This window comes from Pyxicephalus adspersus, chromosome 4, assembly GCF_032062135.1.
Source record: "Pyxicephalus adspersus chromosome 4, UCB_Pads_2.0, whole genome shotgun sequence".
Taxonomy (NCBI): domain Eukaryota; kingdom Metazoa; phylum Chordata; class Amphibia; order Anura; family Pyxicephalidae; genus Pyxicephalus; species Pyxicephalus adspersus.
In genome coordinates this window covers 48,516,783-48,538,599 of record NC_092861.1, presented here as the reverse complement: position 1 = coordinate 48,538,599, position 21,817 = coordinate 48,516,783, and the positions used below count along the sequence as shown (strand labels likewise).

At 35.0% G+C, this 21,817-nt stretch overlaps 1 protein-coding gene across 1 annotated transcript in view; it reads left to right on the top strand.

Annotated features, from left to right (window-relative positions):
* Nucleotides 1-21,817, top strand: part of SLC7A14 (solute carrier family 7 member 14) — a 42,700-nt gene extending 20,883 nt beyond the window's left edge. The window contains exons 2-8 of the mRNA XM_072408097.1: nucleotides 965-1,421; nucleotides 6,312-6,548; nucleotides 8,034-8,251; nucleotides 10,837-10,983; nucleotides 12,180-12,388; nucleotides 12,481-13,358; nucleotides 15,884-21,817. Coding sequence (XP_072264198.1) covers nucleotides 1,118-1,421; nucleotides 6,312-6,548; nucleotides 8,034-8,251; nucleotides 10,837-10,983; nucleotides 12,180-12,388; nucleotides 12,481-13,358; nucleotides 15,884-16,203 — 2,313 coding nt within the window. The 5' untranslated portion in view covers nucleotides 965-1,117 and the 3' untranslated portion in view covers nucleotides 16,204-21,817. The remainder of the gene's footprint in view (nucleotides 1-964; nucleotides 1,422-6,311; nucleotides 6,549-8,033; nucleotides 8,252-10,836; nucleotides 10,984-12,179; nucleotides 12,389-12,480; nucleotides 13,359-15,883) is intronic.

Here is a 21,817-nt window from a genome sequence, read left to right as displayed (position 1 = left end):
TGGACGACGATCGTTTACCATCTATCGTGTGTACGGTCGTTCATTGATCGTCCATGGTCTGAGCATGCGTGATGAACGAACGTTCGTTCACTTCCTGTCGTGCACTTCACTTCCTGTATCGCTCAAACGATCGCATCTATTGTGTGTACAATATCTGCGAACGATCGTGTCGTTATCTGCATGTACTGGATCGGTGCTATACGATCGTTCGCCGATATCGTGCAGGATCGTTCGTCGTTCGTTTACCAACGATAATTATTGGAAGTGTGTACGTAGCTTTAGTCAGAGCAATCAGAGTTCTCCTGTATTGATTGTGTTCAGCTTTGTGTCTCCAAACACAGAAACTGTACTTTTTATCCAATGCTCTATATTGTTTGTAAAATATCATCTCCAAAACCAAACCTAGGGGTACACCACTTATGCTTTATCAATCAGTAAGTCATGATTTTCTGAATGCAATCTTTAATTCCAGTCTTCTTTCTCTTTACTGTTTGAACTGTCTGGAACTAAAGATCAGATAACGTGAATGTTTACCAATGAGCATATTTTATTTGTTATCCCTAGATTTTACTACTATACCACTGAAAGTGTTTGCTTATATCTTCTGTTTTATAATAGCACAAAAAGCTGTTGATTTTACAGACTTTTTTTGCTAATAACATCCTGTTTTCTCTCACTATGCACAAGTGTCATGGAGATAAGGAAGGTGTTTGGGTTGAGATGAGAGTTGTGTACTTTGTAATAGAAAAAGGAATTCAAAGTGAAAAATACAGTGTTGTTATGTCAAAAGGTAGAAGCTACTATGTTTTTGGCACATTAAGAGATATTTTGTTCACTCAAATGTCACAAAAAGCATTCAATATTTTAGCATTATCCAACGCAAGGCAGAAAACTTTTAAATAAGAAATGTTTTGACCTTTTATTTCACTAATTTACAATCTTTGATGCATTTTTTACTCTACAGATTTTTGAAGAAGGCTTTGTCAAATATCATGAGTTGCTTTTTGGATCTGGGGATTCACAATACATCTGAGAACTGAACAATCTGGATGTTGGGCGAGTGTGTAGTGACCTCCACAGCTGTTGTTGTCACTTATTGCTAAGTATTCTTTGAATCATGAGTGGGTTCCTTTCATATATGGACCCAAGACGTATTCCATGGAGAGCCACATGGCATGCTATCAATGCAAGAGTGCTGCGAACCAAACCTGTGGAGTCGATGCTAGAAGGAACTGCAGGAACGTCTTCTCATGGAACCAAGTTGGCTCGCGTACTTACTACAGTGGACCTGGTTTCCCTTGGTGTTGGCAGCTGTGTTGGCACCGGGATGTATGTTGTTTCTGGACTAGTTGCTAAGGAAATGGCTGGACCTGGAGTCATTGTGTCCTTCATTATTGCAGCTGTGGCATCCATTTTGTCAGGTAAGCGTTGTAGTTTTTCTCCAATATATAAAGTCATACCACAGTCCTCTTTTGTTGTGTTTAATTGTTTTTCAAGAGCTTTGATATTTTAAAATGTTACAATAATATTTTGTAATAACTTTCAATAATTATGGTTCATCATCCTTTCAGATTTACAGATCGTTGATAAATTGTGGTATAAATATATAAATATATATAAATATGTGCCAATATTAGTATATTCTTCTGGCTAAGATAAACAGCATCTGTAATATATAAATAAATAACAGCTAAAGATTTTCTATAATGTTTATGAAATTCAGTCCCATTAGACATGTATATCAGGTTATTATTAATTATTAATCAGGGTTTTATTTAATTATGTTAAAACAAGTTATTCACAATTAAGTAAGTGGATATTATCTGGATGAAATGAGTGCCATAAGGTCTGAGAGCAATATTAACAGTAAAATATATAGAGGGTATGACAATAAGTATGGTTGGCATGATCAAAAATGCAGGAGAGAGTTTACATTATGTGCAGGTTGCTCAGGGTTGAGGTACAATATACAGGGGGTTGGAAAGTGTACATTGTTGAATGCAGGTGATGGATCAGGGTGCATTTGAACATATGCGGACATGATAGGGGTGAAGTGTTGACAGCGGAGTGAAACCTGAATAAAAAGCATCTGTAGGCAGTAAAAAAACTGCAATATAACAGTAAGTACAATACAGTATGCCCTGTGGCATGTGTTATAGATGCCAGGGTATATATAGTGTGGGGTACAGATAATGTGGAAAGTGCTGAAACAGAAGTCTGTGCAGACACTGGAAAATGACAGAAAGCAAAGGGAACATAAACAAATTTCTACCAGGGTGTGGTCACTACTAAGATAAAAATCTTTGTGTAATGGGAACTTGCTAACATTGCAGGGCTAAACTTTAGCCATGGGAGAAGACTCCTGCTTTCCTGCTACATTAATTTCTGGTGCCCAAATTCCTTCCCAGTGGGAAAGTTACGATTCCACTGTAGATAAGAGAGGATTTAGCCTGCTCCAGTCTATTCTACCCAGATCCAGCCATTTTTTACATTTATGTAAATTTTACATCACCAATTTTTTATTTACCAAAATTACTATTCTCTGAAGCTAGTAATTTGTCTATGCATATTTGCATTTTATGCAGCCACTGGTGACTAGTAGGTCAAAGTCTTCCTGTTGTACTGTAAATTAGATGGAGTATTCAGAATAAAGAGTGAGACAATTTTTAATCATCATAACGGGTAGACAAAGAAACCATGTCCTGGGCCATGTAAGAAGATAGGCCAGTCCAAGCCTCTTAAAAATTAAGTATTATAAGTTTAAGGATGTGCTATGCATGTAAAATGAATAGCAAAATAAAACATTAAATAATAAAAAGTGAAACGTGCTTTATACCAACTAGTAACATTTAATTTAGTGCACACCTTGGTGTTTTATTGGTCACTCTTACATGGTGACGGCATGTAGAATCAAGGGAAATCAACTTAATATATTGCAAGGGGAGGCACAGCTTATCTTAAACCACATACTGGACTGTGGTGGTCAGTAGGCTTCTCTAGCGTACAGTATGCTATTGCTCACCTTCCATCTTTCAGAAGGCTGAGTATATGAAATATTGTAAAACCTATAAACCTGAGTCCTTTGTAAGTAAACCTAAATTATCTTGGTTCAAAGGAGAATTGGACTTTAAACCACAAATTATATCACAAACATAAAAAGTGTTAGTGCACTGCTCAGAAAAGAAAAGATTCCACCCATGTATTGATCTGCAGCAGGATACCGTGCAATTTTGTGTATTTCAGGTATTAATTTAGCCTTCACAGTGAATGCAATACCAGACAGCTAACAACCTGCCTCTGGCAGCAATCTGAAATGTACACATGTGCAGTCAATTTGAAATATATTTATATATAATCAGAAAAAAGTGTACTCGGCCAGACATTATATACTCTCAAGTTTTAACCTGACTTTATTTTCCCTTTAGATAGGATGATTCTAGAGCCTATACTGTGTCTTCAAGCTCTAAAGAAGTCCACAGTGGTAGGACATTTCCTTTATGCTCCAGGGAATGTCAGTGATCTGTTCTTGAACTTAGTATCAAATTGTGTTTCAGCCTGTCCGAAATTCTTCATCTGTGGAGAGTAACCCTCCAAGGACACACTGCATTGATAATAGCTGGAATGGCGTAGGAAGTAAAACACTGTGATGTTTGTGGTCATATTGCAACCTGTGTCATCACATCTGTTTCTAGGCAACCTCATGCGCAGCGGAAATGTGGAAAATCCCAATTTGTGTCTGACTGTAGCAGCTGTGATGACTACAAAAGAAGACATTACTAGCGGCACTGACCTCATTGGCAGGGAGAATAATTAGATTAAGACTTCATTGATACAAACTATGCTTGTGTAACCTGTGGTTGATATGTTGCTTACCTAATCGGTGTAAACACTTCAAATGTTTATCCACAGCAGTATTTATTAAACCAATAAAACTTCCATATACAGTATATATATATATATATATATATATATATTTATCTTGCCTTAAGAATAATATGTATAATAAATATAATAAATATGTATTCACCAGCTTCTACAAAAGTATAGATCTTTGATAATATATGCATCTTGTTTCTATTCTTTTAATATCCTTGTATCTCAATAAAAAATGTAATTGAAAAAAATAAATTAAAAAAATAAACACCCAATAATTCTGTTCTCATTGCAGTGAGTAGAGTTCATTGCCCCTCACGAACTACAGGACCTGTAACCCAAAGAATATAATTACATTGTTGTGATACAAATTATTGGACTTTCTCAGAGGTGCCACTGAACCCCCCTGCTTGTACTACTATTTAATTAGACACTTCAGTTTAACAGAGATAATTAAGATGGACATAAACCATGCCAGTGCACAGTGCTTATCCAGCAAATTGCTGTTCATAATGGCATTTGTTCAGTGAATAATCTTGTCAATACTACGCATACGTTCTTAAGTTCCTCTTTCTATTAACCATTCACTGTTACATCAAAGTTAAAAAGGTGGACAAGTAAATGGCTAACTTTTATATCTGTATATAAAACCACTGCATCAGAGGAAAATTCAGAAAAAATTAAGAGTTTACAATCTAAGAGGTGGGGGAAGTAGCACACAATAGGATGGGGTTAGGATATTCTACCAAAATATTTGAGTATGCTTTGGAGCAGGAGCTGTTAATCTAGATGATTACAGTAACTGTATGACCCTCATCTCCTGGGTAAGGTAAATTAAAGGTATTGCTTTTGATTTACACAAGTATGCAGCTGCAGCACACATTGGAAGCCAAATGTTCCCTTCTGCACACAGATTAATTTAATTCTGAGCAGTACTGCCAAGACTCAAATTAGAAAATGAAGATGGGTGGTTTCATACAAAGAAGTTGTGTTTTTTTCATATGTATAATACAATAATCTCTAATTGTACACTGTGTACCTACTTTATATTATCCTGTAAGCATCCTGGTTTGCTGTTGTGCATAATTGGCATAAATACATTACTAAACAGAGGGGGTATAAGCCCTAAACTGAATACAGTCATGTATATATCCACATGGGGAATTGTAAAATAGTGTTGGGATTTTTTAATTTAGATACTATAACACCAGTTAGTTTCTGTGCTTTTAGTGTATCTGCATTACATGGCTTGTTAACATTCGATGCTTTATTGGTGCTTTATTTTAATGCATATTAGTGTGTCATCACACTGTGTGGTGTGCTGTGGGGGTGCATCGGGTGCCATTCACAATGCCTGCTTTGCAGTGGTATAAATAGCCCTATTAATGTTTAGGCTTTTGTTTTTTTAATTATCAGATTAGGTTCTGTTTTAATTATAATATAATTTAATTATATAAATTAATAATTTAATATAATATAAGGCTTACTTAGCTCAATGAATTATGGTAATGCTGTATTAACTTTAAATTTCCAATCATGTGTAAGAGGAATTTAAACGATAGGATGTTTGCTTGCACATGAGTGATTAAAAAGAAAACTATTGTCTTATTTACTGAGCTAAGAGATCATTATTTACTACTTTGTTAAATCAGCTGCATTATCAAGCAATTACACTATTTCTTCCATTTCACTAAATACCAAATCTTACAGTAAAGTGTTATACCTTCATTATACTTGCTTTTACATTAAACCTTTTTTTTTAATTATTGTTTATGCATACATATTTAAAGACTCATTCTACTAAAACGTAATAGGTAAACAAGATGCAGACTTGATAAAAGTCAGAGAGATACTAACAGTTAATTTGATGAAGCTGGAGAGTTCAGTAGCTGGGTGTGGAGTAAAGGTGAACATCATGGGAAACAATATTTGGTTTAAGTATGTTTGTCCTTTTGTAAATCTGCTCAAAGCTACAGATATGACTATGTGTATCTTTTAGCAGGATAATGATCAAAGACATAAATAAGAAATGTTTAAGAATATAAAAAGGTGAATGTCCAACTAAGGGACTTTAATAACCTGATTTAAAAGCAGCTGCCAATCTGCAGAACCAATTGTGATACACCCAACAATCTGGAACATATCTGCCCAAAAGCCTATAGCTATGTACACATGCTCAGAAAAATTCACTGGAAATAATTCTTAATGATTGTTTCCAGTGAAAGTAAATGAGTGCTGTTCTATAGAGAGGGAAGGAATGAAGACCATATCAGGAGATGTCCCGCTGTATCCTTCCCAATAGAAATAAACAACAAAGAACATACTGTCTTTGAGTTTATGTTTCTTAATGTTTAGCATGATTCTTAACATGGTATAACATTTTTTTTTTACTTTTCTGGATTCGATACTGTCACTAACTTTTTGATGTCATTTTGCAGGTGTGTGCTATGCTGAATTTGGTGTTCGTGTCCCCAAAACCACGGGTTCTGCTTACACTTACAGTTATGTCACTGTTGGTGAATTTGTGGCTTTCTTCATTGGATGGAATTTAATCTTGGAATATATGATTGGTACAGCAGCTGGGGCGAGTGCCCTAAGTAGCATGTTTGACTCCCTTGCAAATCACACTATCAGTCATTGGATGATAGAAAGCGTGGGGACCTTAAATGGATTAGGTAACTTGTTATCTAATAAAGTTATTTGTTTTAACTCTAAATGTATTTTACAGTACCCAGACTATGCACATTAAGGGATTTATATATTTGGTAATAGCACTTTAAAACAAGCTCTCATTGCCTTCTGTGGCTGCAGGCATTTCAGAATTATTTGTGGTTAAAGTTCACAGCTGAGGCATGAAAATGGCATCTCAGTTATTCATTTTCTGTGAAACTACAATCTTGGCAGCCCATCAACCTTTTAGTTTCAAAAACAGCAGGTGCAAAAAATGGGAAATATAATAAGAAAAATCTGGGTTAGAAATTTAATAAACCCCAATGTCAGAGTCTCAGGTGTGGATTAATTACTTCACACAACAAGTAGCTAGAAAGGTCAGTGATGGCTTTGTTTTAATCTATTTTACTGCTTGTTAAAGTGTTTTAGTTTTAAAGAGTTTTTAAAGAGTTTTAGTTTTAAGTAGTTTAGTTTTAAAGAGCATGAATGGATTGGCATCTTTGACAACTTTATTGCTGTCTGCTGTCAACTTGATAGATTCTCCTCTGGTAATGTCCCTTTTTAGTATGTTTACTCTCCCTTTTTTCAAGGGTAACTTTACAAAAAGAGGTGAGTCTTCCAGTGTAGACATCTGTTTCTGTCTAATACGCAAATTGCCCTCATTGTGTAAGGATTTCATCTCATTTGCTGTTGTTTTCTAGTACAAGATGTGAAATCTCCTCAATAATACACCAACAGCAAAAAATAAACAATTGTTTTCTGACTATTCCATACTCTATTCAAAATGTAAAGAAAGGCAACACATAAACTTTAAAATAACTGAATCTTTAAGGTCCATAGCCTGGGCACTTGTGTATGCTATTAATCTTGTGTAATTGCTATAAACCTCTAATAAACTATCATTTTATTATGACATGGATCTGATCTCAAATGTTGGTCGCATAAACTGCATCACTTTCTTCCTGTGCTTGATGTTACATTAACAAATCAGAGAATCTATAGTACATTTTCATAGAAGAGAATTATGTTTTAGAATATTTTGCTTATTAGGTGCTATTTCCCCCTTTTACCTTAACTGGAAGCATACATTTAATGTAATGTCTTTGAACATTCCTGTCGTCACAGCAGCTGTGTCACCGGTCACTTTTTTTGTCAAATGAATGCAATGAAAGCACATAATAAGCTGACAGAAGAACTGACATTTCTTATCTGACATTGTAGTCTGTGTTTATCAATGTGCACGCTCTAGTACAGAAGATGATGCATGAGCTGCAGAGAAGTATAGCCTACCAACTATCTGCAGGCTTGAATCACCAGAGTGTATTACTCACTCTTATGACTCATAATCAGACACTTGCTGCTGGCGTTACCATCCCCTACACTCAAAGGGCAGAGCCTTGTTTCTTAATGAGTTTTTTTTTATATTTCAGTATAAAACAAATGTGTACACACATTATAGCACTAGTTATGTTCTACTCTTCTTTTTCTAGGAAAAGGAGAAGAATCCTATCCAGACCTTCTTGCTTTGGTCATCGCAGTCATTGTGACAATAATTGTTGCCCTGGGAGTAAAGAATTCTGTTGGCTTTAATAATGTATTGAATGTGATTAACTTGGCTGTGTGGGTGTTTATCATGATTGCTGGCTTTTGTTTCGTCAATGGGAAAAACTGGTCAGAAGGCAATTTTCTTCCGTATGGATGGTCCGGGGTATGAGATTTTAACTCATGTTTAACTCATTTTTATATTGTTTAGAACACTGTATATAATTCATATAAAATGTTTTTGGATTCTGGATTCTATAGTGTGAAAAAGAATTTGCTCCCTATAGCACTGGTATCATATACATGGCAGTAAAAGATGTTTAAAACATTTCTGAATGTAAAAGACTGCCCATTTGTGAGCTTTATTCATTTATATTTTGAGGCTATTGACTTTTTAAAACCAAAATTTGTAATTCTGTTTTACAAATATTAAAGGCTAAAAAAAAAAATCCATACACTTAATAATAGACGAAGCTCAGAAATTGCCCGCTTTTCACATTGCAAACATTTTATCAATCTCTGCTATTGCTGCGCAAAGACTGGCAGCCAAAAATCAATTCATATATTAAGGGAGATGTGCATAATAAACTGAGGCACAGAAGTAAGGGGATGTGATGATAAATAGATAGGATAAAGATTGAAAATGTTTCCATGACATTACCCAAGATGATATAAACATTGAAGTATGTATGTATGTATGTGCACATTGTTTTAGTTTGTTATTTATGTATGTTACATCCACATAGGAAAATCAGATGTTTATATTGAGTTCATTAATTGACACCTACAATGGGAATAAAGTGTATATAAACCCCAAAACTATTTTTAAATATTGTTTGTATAATGTCTCAGCCTTTCTTAACCTTTTGCACCTGAGGAGCAGTTAAAATTATGTTCAGGTTTCTGGGAAACCATGCCAAAACAATTTATTAGGGGTAATTTTGGAAAACACCTCTTACATTGGTGGCCAATGGAAAGAATGCCCCCCTTAGGATGTTGGCTACCTTTATCTACAACTTTGTTAGATTACATGGCATTGGGCCCCAGAACTATGCAGGCATCATTAAATGTGAAGTTAATTAGCCACAGTTCAATGAACCCCTAGCAACCAAAGAAAATATATTTGTTAAGGTAATTCTCATGTTTTGTAATCTTCTATGTTTGCCAAATCTTTCAAAGTTTCCTAACTAGAGATCAGGACAGGAACAGCACTGCGGTGTTATCAGCCTGCCATATGTGATCCTTCCAATGACTATTGGGCTACATACCAGGTCTATCAGATAGGCAGCTAATTAAAAAGTCATAAAAACAGAAATGATTTGTTTCAGAAAACTGTATATAGTGAGGAATGATGCTAACCATACAGCACCTGGACAGATAGCATTACACAATATGGCAGAATATGGCACATTGTGGAATAATAAACATGCATGGCATAGTTTTGGAACATGCAACATAGATGGATGTTTTTCTTGTTTTTTTTAAATTTTCTTCTTTGTTTTGTGCCCTTTATCTAAGATATATTGGCATAAATCTTTCTAAAATTTCTGTGTCAAAATGCCAAATTATGTACATAGAAAGATAGCATGTGATTGGGAAAACACAGATTCACCATATTCACTAAAATTTGCTTTCCAAAGTAGCATTCACATTGTAAACTGAATAGCCCCTTTATTAGATTAGTGTAATTCTGTTAAAGCGCTATGTCCTATATCTCTTTAGCTTTACACATAGGTCTGGATGTTTCCATTAAAGTCTATTGATATATATTGATATCTATTGCAATACTGGGTATTTCAAACACAAAATTCGTTTCTTCCCAAAAACACAGGACAGAATTCTGTTTAATTGCAGCATGTGGATGTATGTGTAAAGTACTGCTGGTATGAACAAGTCATTAAAGGTAAAAGTCATTTTTTATTGTCTGTTTACTTCCTAATTGAATTGTATAGTGTGAGTGCAGTCTACATGTATAATATATAATATACTGCAATAGTATACAACACTCCCATTTATAATGGTTTCCCAGTTGTTATGGACTTCGCGTTCTAGCTATGGGACCCTGAAGAGTGGCCACGTGCAGCTCGGTGTACTGAAATAAAAAACTGCTGACAAGCATGTAGAAGGCAGAAGATACTTGATTCTGTCTTTTCCGTCATAGGAAAAGCCTTCTTGTCATCTGAGTATAATTCCATTTCTTAAAAAAGATCTTTCAATGCCATTTAAATTCAGATAAGGTAATTAAGTATTTGTGGTCTGTAAAAGAAGGACGAAGTAGCACTCTGTTGGCAGCTTATCGCATGAGAAAACATAAAGAAATCAATCAGGAAAATCCATTATTACTTGGCTAGACATGTTTGTTAGGGCCAGGTTGGCCCCATAAACGAAATCATTTCCTGATTTAACCATTATGGCTCTGATCAATGTCACAATAGGAAGAAAAATACATTAGAAGATGAGTAGAAAACATGTATGTATTTGACTCATACTAAATATAGAGATGTAAGGTGTGAAGCTCCAATAAGCAGGTGACAGAGGCAACAAGAGCAAATCATTTAAATATACTTTTACATAAAGAACATTTCTAAAAAAGGGCTCAGGAGAATGTTTTGAAAACCCTAAAATGCTCTTTAATACCAGTAGCATTATCACCATGCTGGCACAAAATATTATATGTAAATATGTTTACTTATACAAGGTATACCAAGGTCAAATATAGAATGTAAGAAGTGTCAATTTATTGACTTGCAGGTTCTGAAAGGTGCAGCTACGTGTTTTTATGCTTTTATTGGCTTTGACATCATTGCGACCACAGGAGAGGAGGCAAAGAGTCCAAACACTTCTATTCCATATGCTATCACAGCTTCACTGATTACTTGCCTGACAGCCTATGTTTCTGTAAGTATCACCTTATTGTATAGTAATATGCATGTTTTGTTTTCCAAAAATCTCGAAGTATGCCACTGATATTATATTTTTAAAATAAGTAAATAAATAAAATCTATTCAAACATTGTTTTATTTTTTTACATTTTAAAAATATATATTTATTCTCATCTACTATCAAAAGTTTTCATCTTTATTGTCTTCAAGTAAGCATACATCAAACAGAATCTTAATAAAAATAAAAAGCCAATTGATGTATAATATTAAAAATTATATTTTCATTTTAATCTATAGTCGTATATTTTATGCAATTTAGAGGGCTTCTGTGCAATTTTGGGTAACCCCTGTAATGATTTTTCTTATTTTTGATGAGATAATCCCTAGGGGTTATCTACTAGAGGGAAGGAGGCATCAAAACTTTCCTCTTCATTCTGCTCAGGTATTTATACCAAAGAAAGACCTTCTTATTTTTTTAGTGTGGAAAGGACATAATGGCAAAAAGGCTATCTATTCAGAACAATAAAGTGTAGGAATTCACAGCAAATTTTGTTAAAATCATTGCATGTATATCAATCAACCAAAAGGGATTGCTTTAAAAAAAAAGTAGAGGTAAATTTTGACATTTAATAATCATAGCTTAAAAGAAGAGAAATGTAGGCGTTAATGTGGAACTAATTACAGATAACCGTTTAGTATATTACCATTCATTTATGGTATATTTTCAGAATGTAGGTAATCCAATTCCAAACCTAGGAAAGTGCAAAAATTATTCTGCTTTAGGTAGGCCTTTGGATTTCCTATACCTTCTGAATGTGCAAAGGCTATGGACCATCTGCTCCCAGAAATTCTAAGCAAAAATACAAAATCCCTTTTTTCTTTAATGAACTTTAGATAGAGTTGTGCATCAAGCACAATGCTTCCTGCCAGAGTCTGGTCCTCCCCCTCTAATGAGTTATAATTAAGTCCCTAAAGGGGAGAAAACATGTTAGAAGAGATGGAGCAGAAGACATTATATTAGTACAACACAGCTCAATTAAGTTAAATAAAGAAAAAAAAAAGCAAAAATAATTTTGCAAAGGTTTTTTATTTTTTTTTGTGCCATATTTAGGAAAGCATCTGCAAATGGTCTTTTATGTAAACAATGTATACTTTGATTTGTAGTATCTATCCTTACATTATTATATTTCAATGTCTTTTCTTGTTTTATAGGTCAGTGTTATATTAACATTAATGGTTCCTTACAATATGATTGATTCAGAGTCACCCCTGATGGAAATGTTTGTAGACCGCGGATTCTATGCTGCTAAATTCATTGTGGCTATTGGATCTGTAGCTGGGCTTACTGTCAGCTTGTTTGGGTCTTTGTTTCCTATGCCTCGAGTAATTTATGCTATGTCTGGTGATGGATTACTTTTCAGGTATGTAATAGTTGTGCAGGGTGAAACCTGGGTGAAAATAATGCATAATTTTAAAGATAGATGTATCCTGAAATTTTTCTCTCATCTTTTAGGTTTTTGTCTCATGTCAGCTCCTATACGGAGACTCCTGTGGTGGCTTGTATTGTCTCTGGATTCCTTGCAGCCCTTCTCTCTCTATTGGTTAGTCTTCGGGACCTAATAGAAATGATGTCCATTGGAACTCTTTTAGCATACACTCTTGTTTCTGTGTGTGTACTATTATTACGCTACCAGCCTGAAAGTGATATCGATGGTTTTGTGAAATTTCTCTCTGAGGAACACACCAAAAAGAAAGAAGGAATCCTTGCTGACTGTGAAAAGGAAGCCTGCTCTCCCATGAGTGATGGGGATGAGTTCACAGGTCCTGCAACAAACACATGTGGAGCAAAGAACCTGCCCTCCTTGGGAGACAATGAAATGCTCATTGGAAAATCTGACAAGACCAACTACAATGTGAACCATCCAAACTATGGAACAGTGGACATGACATCTGGAATTGAAGCTGATGGTTCCGAAAATATCTATCTTTTTAAGCTAAAAAAATTCATAGGACCAAGATATTACACAATGAGAATCCGTCTTGGGTTGCCTGGGAAAATGGATCGACCGACTGTTGCAACCGGCCGAACAGTGACCATCTGTGTCATGCTTCTGTTCATCCTGTTGTTCATCTTTTGCTCCTTTATCATATTTGGTGCAGATTATGTGTATGACCACGAGTGGTGGGCTATCCTTTTGGTTGTTTTGATGGTACTGCTAATCATTGCCTTGGTCTTTGTTATTCTTCAGCAACCAGAGAATCCCAAAAAGTTGCCCTACATGGCACCATGTGTCCCATTTGTCCCTGCATTTGCAATGCTTGTCAATATTTATCTTATGCTCAAACTGTCCTCTGTAACATGGATTCGATTTGCCGTCTGGTGCTTTGTGGGTAAGTCTTTTAGTGCTTCTAATTTGTGATAATGTATACATTTATGCGTGGTGCCCTGTTTACATGATATTATTCTAATTAGTTTATTTTGCAGTACTTTATACATGTCTCAGTGTATGTGTAGATGTACAGAAGGGTTGCATTTTTTTAAAATTCTGTCTTTTGCACTACAGAGTAAAAAGTTGGAAAAATTACTGTTGCCTTAATTAGAGGTACATTTTAAAGTTTATAGCATACAAAGGGAAACATTTTTTGGGGTTAAACCAGACATTCCTAGCAGGTTATCAAAGATCATATTGATTAGCAATCTTCCCATGTGGATTATTCTCCCATCTGAAGTTGCTTGCATACTTACCCTCCCAACATCACTTTTCAGAGCCAACAGGACCAAAGGAGCCTTTCTCTTGTGTGAACTATGACACCAAGGATTATTGACAAGTAAAGGGGAACTTGCTCACAATCACTGAATTATTATATTTCTTCTATAACCTCACTTTACTATTCTCAGTAATTACTTTGGGGCAGCTACACAGGGGATACAACATGGAGAGAGGATTTTAAGCTCTTAGGAGACAGGTCATTTTCAGTTGGTCACATTAAATGGTAGCTGGTGAACAGTTTCATCATCTTTGACAGTTAGCAAGTGATTAAAATGCAAATGCCCTACTGCATTTTTTTCATCTTTGCCTATAAATGCCACAGACTAGTAGTTGATAATGGACCCTGACATAATTGAATTATCATGCTGGAGTGATCATGTATATGTTAGGGGTTCTATGATTAGCATGGATACATACATTTTTCATCCCTCTGCTTTTATGTTGTTGTCAAAATCTCTTTCTATAGCTGATGTAGGTACATGATTATAGATAAAAAAAATAATAATTTTATTTACATTTTTCCTTAATAATTGAAGAATTTTGTACTAATCTGTGTCAATCTAAAAGCAAACAAGACTTTATTTTATATATAGTTGCTGTTAGTTCTGCATGGAGCAGAAGACACGTTGTAAAGGGCACAGATGTCTCTAATACATCTCTTCTACTTGTATTAATTTCAGGTTCACAGGTGTAGATAGTGATTAAATATTCAGCTCTCTGCTGTAAGCATTTCATCTCCTTAAGACTTTGGCTTGCAGCTGTGAATAATAAAGCATGCATATATAATGTTGCATGAAAGCGACACAGACATAACAAGCAAATAATACATTATTTTTTTCAGTTACTGTAATATAATTATCATAATACTTACTTCTTTAGACAAAGACTCATCAAACAGGGTTCACCAGAGCAAATAGTTGGAATTTTAATTTAGCTTATGCAGGCCAACGCTCTCCATGACTCGGATGGGCTTCATTAAATTTCTATGAGCAAACTTTGCTCACATACCATCTGGCACTGCTAGACCACAAGCTTTTCTGCACATCAAGAGATTTCTCTACTATTCATCATGCATATTTTATTTGTGAAACTGTCAGTGATAAAATAATTTAGCATCACAATCAACATATAATCCTTCTGATGTGGCCAAATACCATAGTGAGTGTTTATCATCAGCATGCAAGCATATGTAGTTGTAGTAAAAAAAAAAAAAAAAAAAAATGAAAACATGGGAAGGAAAATGAGACCTAGATGGGTTCCTTAGGTTAATATGTCCTTGTACTTTCACAGTTCATTGTCTGGATATCTTCCAGAGGCTCATTCATTTAACATGTATGCAGTAACTGGACACCAATGGAATTTACTGTCATGTGACAGACTGAAGATTAGTGGCATTCTTATAGTTGCCTCTTACTGGATCAAGTCTTTTGAGTCTTTTAAAAAGGACTTGTGACCCTAAAGTACAAGGACCAATTGGACAACCATTATGTGGCCTTGTGGGCGTCCGAACAGCTACATCTTATCATAAAGCCTAAAGTACACCAGTATTACTATAGTGGGTTGTATTAATTGCTTTATTGTAAGCTTTCTGAACTACAAACGTTTATTAGCCGTATTATATTACTGCCTAAATAATTCATTATGTGACCAGAAAAGGGAGCCTTTGCTCTATTTTTATTCAGGTATCAATTTTACATAACCATGTAATGCAACTACTCAATATAAGTTCTGATTACTTTTTATCCAGTTTTAACCAACTTTTGCTTTTGGGAACTGGCAATGAGATCTTGCCTGTCTAGGAACAATAATAAATTATTGAGAGATTGTAGAAATAATAATTGTGTTGGAATGCGGCTTACTTGTTTAGGTTGTTGGCAAGGGTACCATGAAATATAGTGGGAGCCTATCTGCATTATTAATGTTTGGTTTTGGAAAGAGTTAGGAGGGGTTAAAAAACCTAAACTGCCAATTTATTTTTGTGTATCCTGATTGGGAGATTCTCTCAGTGAGAGAAATTACAGGGGGTTGTCAGCAGAACATTTGTCCCAACTTGAGGATTCCTTTATGTCTTTTACTGATGAAAACTCCTTGCTATCTTCACTTGCTACAGTAACACCCAGACATATTTTTGTTGTACTCCCATAGGTTTGCTGATATATTTTGGCTACGGAATGTGGAAAAGCACCTTGGAAATCAGTGCAAGAGAAGAAGTTCTCCATCAGAGCACCTATCAGCGATATGATGTCGATGACACCTTTTCAGTTGATGATGGCTACTCTTATGCTCAAGAAGAAAACAAATCCCAAGAATGGGGAAATGCGGACCCAAAAGGCTATTACTATCAGCAAGCAGCGGAAGCACAGGACAGCAGTCGGACAAACTCCAGATCTAAAACTAAAGGGAAGCATAAGCCGGACTTTGATGCACTGATTGCCAATGAGGAGTTAGACTACCCTGAGGAATAAAAGTAACACATTGTGTTTGTCATCCACCACAACTGTGGCTTACAATACAAGCATTTCTCGGGCCCTGCATAGGGTTTCTCTATCTCACACAGTGTACTGCTAAGTTGTAAACCAGTGTTTAACAGTTTGCTGATTTTCATACTTGTTTGGCTTAAATTACCTGGCATAAATTATGATATATTAACTTATTATATTTTAAAGTCGTTACAGTGAACTGTAATATAAATTAAAATGTTTTATTTTTTGTTCCTATTTATTCTTTTTGGGTCAGGCTGTCAAAATATTGGCAAATGTTATGATGGCATATTGCACTGACTTTTTTTATTATTTATATACAGGTGTATTTGTAAAATAACAAAAAGAGGTTTCTGAGCAATCCATGGTAACCAAGTTGAGCAGCATAGAAAGAAATCGTAGGTTATGAAAGAAGTTGGGTTACGTCAGTCATTCAATTACCTATAGGTCAATTTTCTGTTTTGATTTTAATTTCCTTCACTTGATTGGGTATTACAAGTGAACACAACTGCATTAGGCTATATAAATATTATAAATATTCTATGTTCCTTTAATAAATCATCCCCATCCCAAAGCACAGATAAGAATTAAAGAATGCAATGCACAAAGATAATCACATTAAAAATTATTTTTTTTACAATAGCCTTGTATTTTACATTACAAATTAGAAAATGTAATAATCAGAAGCTGGAAATACAAATATTAAAGCTAAACTTTTTTGTTGGAAAAAGAATATGTGAACAAAGACTTAATAAAGTAGATTAATTATTACCCAGTATCGACTTACACTAATTCTAATTTCACTCTCTGGCATAGTTATTCGGACCACTAGAATTATCAGTATTCAACACTTCCATATGTATTGGATACCTGCATTTCTTCACTCCCGACCATTTGATTTGTTACTAGTGGATCCCTACAATTCTAATGGGGGGAGGGTTGTGGACAGATGCAGATATCAAACTCACACAGAAATATCAAATGCCTAAAATTTCACCAGAGATTATACTTGTTCAAGGGAGTGGAGACTGGATGGAACAAAGTCGGTACTGCTAAGTATTATTACTGTACTTTATTAGTCTTGTTTGTTATTTTTTTTAGCAACCTTGAATATTGTAAAAGTCTGTGCAGGTTAAAGAAGTTAGATTTAGTAGGATGACCGTCACCATGATGGCAAGCAGTGATCTTTAGTTCAAAAATAGCACTAACTGGATATTTTGTTGTATATTTATACCCTAGAAAAAAAACTACCTTAAAAATAACTGGTGATACTTGTTGATGTACTACCTAAATATCCTTAATGACTTTCTAATCTCAGGTGAACAGTTGTGTCCAGCCAGGAAAATCTAGGTCACCCCTGAGATGGGTTGGTCAAACTTTAACTTCACAGGTCAACCAAAACTTTGTTATACTCCCTGTAAGAGGACCATGGCTTATTATTGAGAACTTACTGAAATCCCTTTTAGCTTCCATTAAACTAGCAAAAGTCTGGCAGTCCTAAACATCCGGCATGTAGGTGCTGATCATTTTCTTATACTGAAGAGATTTAATTTTATTGAAGTGCAAAGGATTAGCAACAGTAACAGGCAGAGATGTCATTTCCTGCTGGGTCCCTGGCCCTTGAATTCCTGGCTGCTGTCATGATTCAAGAATTTGTAAGTTTATTAAACTGTGCAAGGGATTTGTGCATAGGGTGGTTGTTCTTAACAACATGCGGAATTGGTCTACATACATTAGAGCAGTAAATTACCATTTAAATTTTGATTTTCCCCAGATTGACACATCTTCTTTAAAGATGCATGGGCTTTGGGGCAGTTTTATATGTATACAATATGTGTTGTTCATATCTTTATATGTATACAATTGTGTATGTGTACTCTGCATTCTGTATGACATACCTGCTATATTGCCAGCACAACTATGTAAAGAAAACAGTTGACACGGGATGAAATTGTGTATCGTGTGCCAAATGGTTTAGAGAAGGTATATATGCATATGTTAGTTTTTATTATCACTCTTTTAGAACACCAGCCCCATTGCTTGCTTACAACTGTGACAGATCTATAATGCAGCCAGTCAACAGGGATAATTCTGAAGACTTCGATTTAGAAAAATTCCCCACTGTGAGGTGTCTACAGACATTAAAGCTGTGTATGATTCAGCCACAGATTTTGTAATGAAAGATAATCTCCAAGCAGAACGATAGATAGATAGATAGATACATACATAGATAGATAGATAGATAGACTCTCCTGTCTGTTCTCATTGGAGGAACCAGCACCCTTTTCCTATAAAGAAGGGTGAAGGAGGAGTAACCATCAACCAAAAAAACTCTATTCGGGTGAACTGGCTTTTTGCTGAGAAGGCGGTAGCTGCTTTTTGCCATGGGGAAAGCTTACATTTTCTGATCCCTTTGTAAAAAGCCGGATTAGGCCGGAACAGTCTGTGATATCTGTAGACACCTTACGTCATAAGTACAATTGCCAACTGAATATTGTATTGTGCAGCTGGACAACTATAATGCCAGATGCTGGCTACTTATGGAGCTTATTTGGTAAATCAGTACAAAGAGCATTACTGTTATAGATGACGCAGTAACACATAACCTTTAGATTTCAGTTTGCTGAAGTAATATACATGAAAGATCATTTCTAATCTATTTTAGCAGTTACTTTACTTTGTACATCAACACTGATTTTGCACTGGCTTGGTTTATATCCCAGTATAGTCTAATTTAGACTACTGGAGCTTTGTATAAAACATTCCATTAAAGAAATATGGTATGGATCATAAATGACTTATGATGACACATTTACATACCCAGGCTTCTGTTTTGAAACCAATGAAACTGCAGGTGTTATCAGTTTAATGTATGTAGGCTATTGAAAGCTTCAGTACAACATTTTGTTTAAAAGTAATTTATTATTTTCCATATAAATTCCTGATACTCCAAGATCTGTTTTTTTTATTATCAATGACATTTACAATTTGAATAACAGTGTAAGTTATTTTTCACCTATTACATTTTATGCAGATAGAACTTATAGAGATTTATTAATTGTAAATGAAAATTTGAAATATCAAAACAGCTGAATAATTCTGAAATATACAGTATATAATTACGCTTTCATTTCTCTCACAGACATTCCTTGTTCTTCACATTTTACGAAGCCGTTTTAAATATATTTTTACATGGCTAAGAGTATTTTTCAAAGAAACAAATGTATTTGCATGATTTGCTTTTGTTTTTTAACTGTCTTGTGATTTTTCTGCCTTGATGTTCATAAAAATTCGGTGTATGTTGCAGCATTGAAGTTGTCAAACCCCAATTTTTTTTTTACTGTTAAAAAGGTTAGACTGCCTGTGTTTCTTTCATCAGTAATATGTGGCAATTGCAATAAGTGGGCTCATTTAGCAAATATCATGAAGAGTAATGATGATGTGCAAAGTGCTATAATATAAAACAATTTGGCCCTGACCCATCTGAACTATGACGGCTGATTGCTAAGGATATTGCACCATATTATTCTTCATCCTGGTAAAAAGGTGAAAATGTGCAAACATTATATTCTTGATCATAGGCAACTCATCTAGAAAAAGATGAACACCTTTGCTATGGGACAATATTCCCATATTTTAATAAAAAACAGCAACTTAAAAAAAATACATTTAGGGAGCAGCTGTCTGCAGGATAAGGTAGGACATTGAATACTGTATTGCTGAGATACAGATCAAGGAAAATAGTTTAGCTTTAATATTCCATAAAACAGAAACATTTAGACTTAACTGCATACAGAATCAAAACCATTACATTCTTAGAAATTCAGCTGCCCTAGGCGTACACCATTACAGACATTTGTAATGTTCAACCAAAGCTTGACAAAAACTAGAACCACTATGTGGGGATATCCATATATGAAATACACAGAACTAAATAAATTTGTACTTTCTAAATGTTTTTTTTTGTATATTTTGTGTACAGCAAGTGCAATTTAAACCAAACTTGAGGTAAGATTCAAAATTATGTATACTTGCCTTAATTTCCAATCAAAATATAGAAATATTATTTTTATGTCCGCAGTTTTTTCAAGTAGTGGCATGTGCCCTTCCAGAAATAGAGGGTTCCTTTTACATCTCTGTGGCAGCTCCAATGTTTAGGTAAGAAAAGCAGGATTGGCTCCATGCAAGAGACAAAGGTTTGGTTGGAAGTGGCGCTGAATCTGAGAAACTTTGCAAGACTTTATGATAGAGAACTGAAGGCTTAGTAGTGCTGGTATAGTAGCTAAGCTACTCCCAAACCAAGATTTCCCTTTACCCCCAGAGCACCTTTAGATGATAACCTGTGGTTAAAAGAAAAAGGAGGGATTGATGAAGGTTTAGGTGGTTATCATTGTCTTTTATCAGTTGGAATCCAATTCATTTTTCTGTTGTAACAGGACTTGGCAGTGGAAGATAAACATAGCTGCTATAGCAAACATTGTGAGTGTCAACATTTTTGTTTATACTCTAAATACATTGATGTTTTAAGCTGCGTACACACGTCTTCAAATTATCGTTGGAAACGAACGACCGATTGGCCAAAAATTGTTCTAAAAAAAGTGACCAATGACACCGACGAACGAGGATTGTGGTTGGAAATGAACAACCCACAAGGCGGATCTGATTGGGCAACAATTGTTTACTATCCATCATGTGTACGGTCGTTCAGTGATTGTGGATGGACCTGCACTACACTTTCTTCTTTACATATCACTCCCTGCATCGTTCAAACGATTGTATCTAGTGTGTGTACACTATTGGTGGATTATTTTTGAATGATCGTATCGTTACAGCATGTACAGAATTGTGCACAATACGATTGTTTAAGTATAATCGTGCATAATCGTGCATTATCGTATTCTAACGATAATTATTGGAAGTGTGTACCTAGCTTTAAGGCAGCAATCCAGTGCATATCAGCTATATTGATTAAAAACAGGATGATGCCTATGTTTTATTTTGAAGATTTAGTAATGCAAGAGGACACCATTCTTTTAGAATAGGACAGTAGCAGCTAATGTGGAAAAACAAACCTTTTTGTCCAAGCTCTAACTAAACATACGTCATGTCTATACAAATTCTGTTTTGGCACTGCAGTAGTAGTTTCCTGTTAGTATGAGTTGCCTATAAACACCTCCAAAAATCCACAATATCTTCCTTTCAAAATTGTGTCTGTTTATTTCCTAAACTATTTATGAGAGATATATAGAAAATCTGGGGGCGTATAGAAAATCTGTAAGGGGATAGTGTTCAGTTGTAAAACTACAGTTTTATGAAGTCATACATTATCAGTTGATTAATTGTTATATTATGGCAAATAAAAAAGAAATACAGTGTTGCAGTTAAGAAATACAAGGTTTAGGAGTTCAAATTTTATAATGGACATAACAAAAAAGCTTCTACTACTAGAGATTTCTACTTTAAGAGTGGTGAGTTGTTATATTGTAGTTGTCCTGACATGATTGGATATGTGTGTGACCAGGATAATGTTTTTCCTAATTACCGTATATGTGCTCTATCAGAAGCTGGATACAGACACTGGCCAGCACTCAAGGCATCC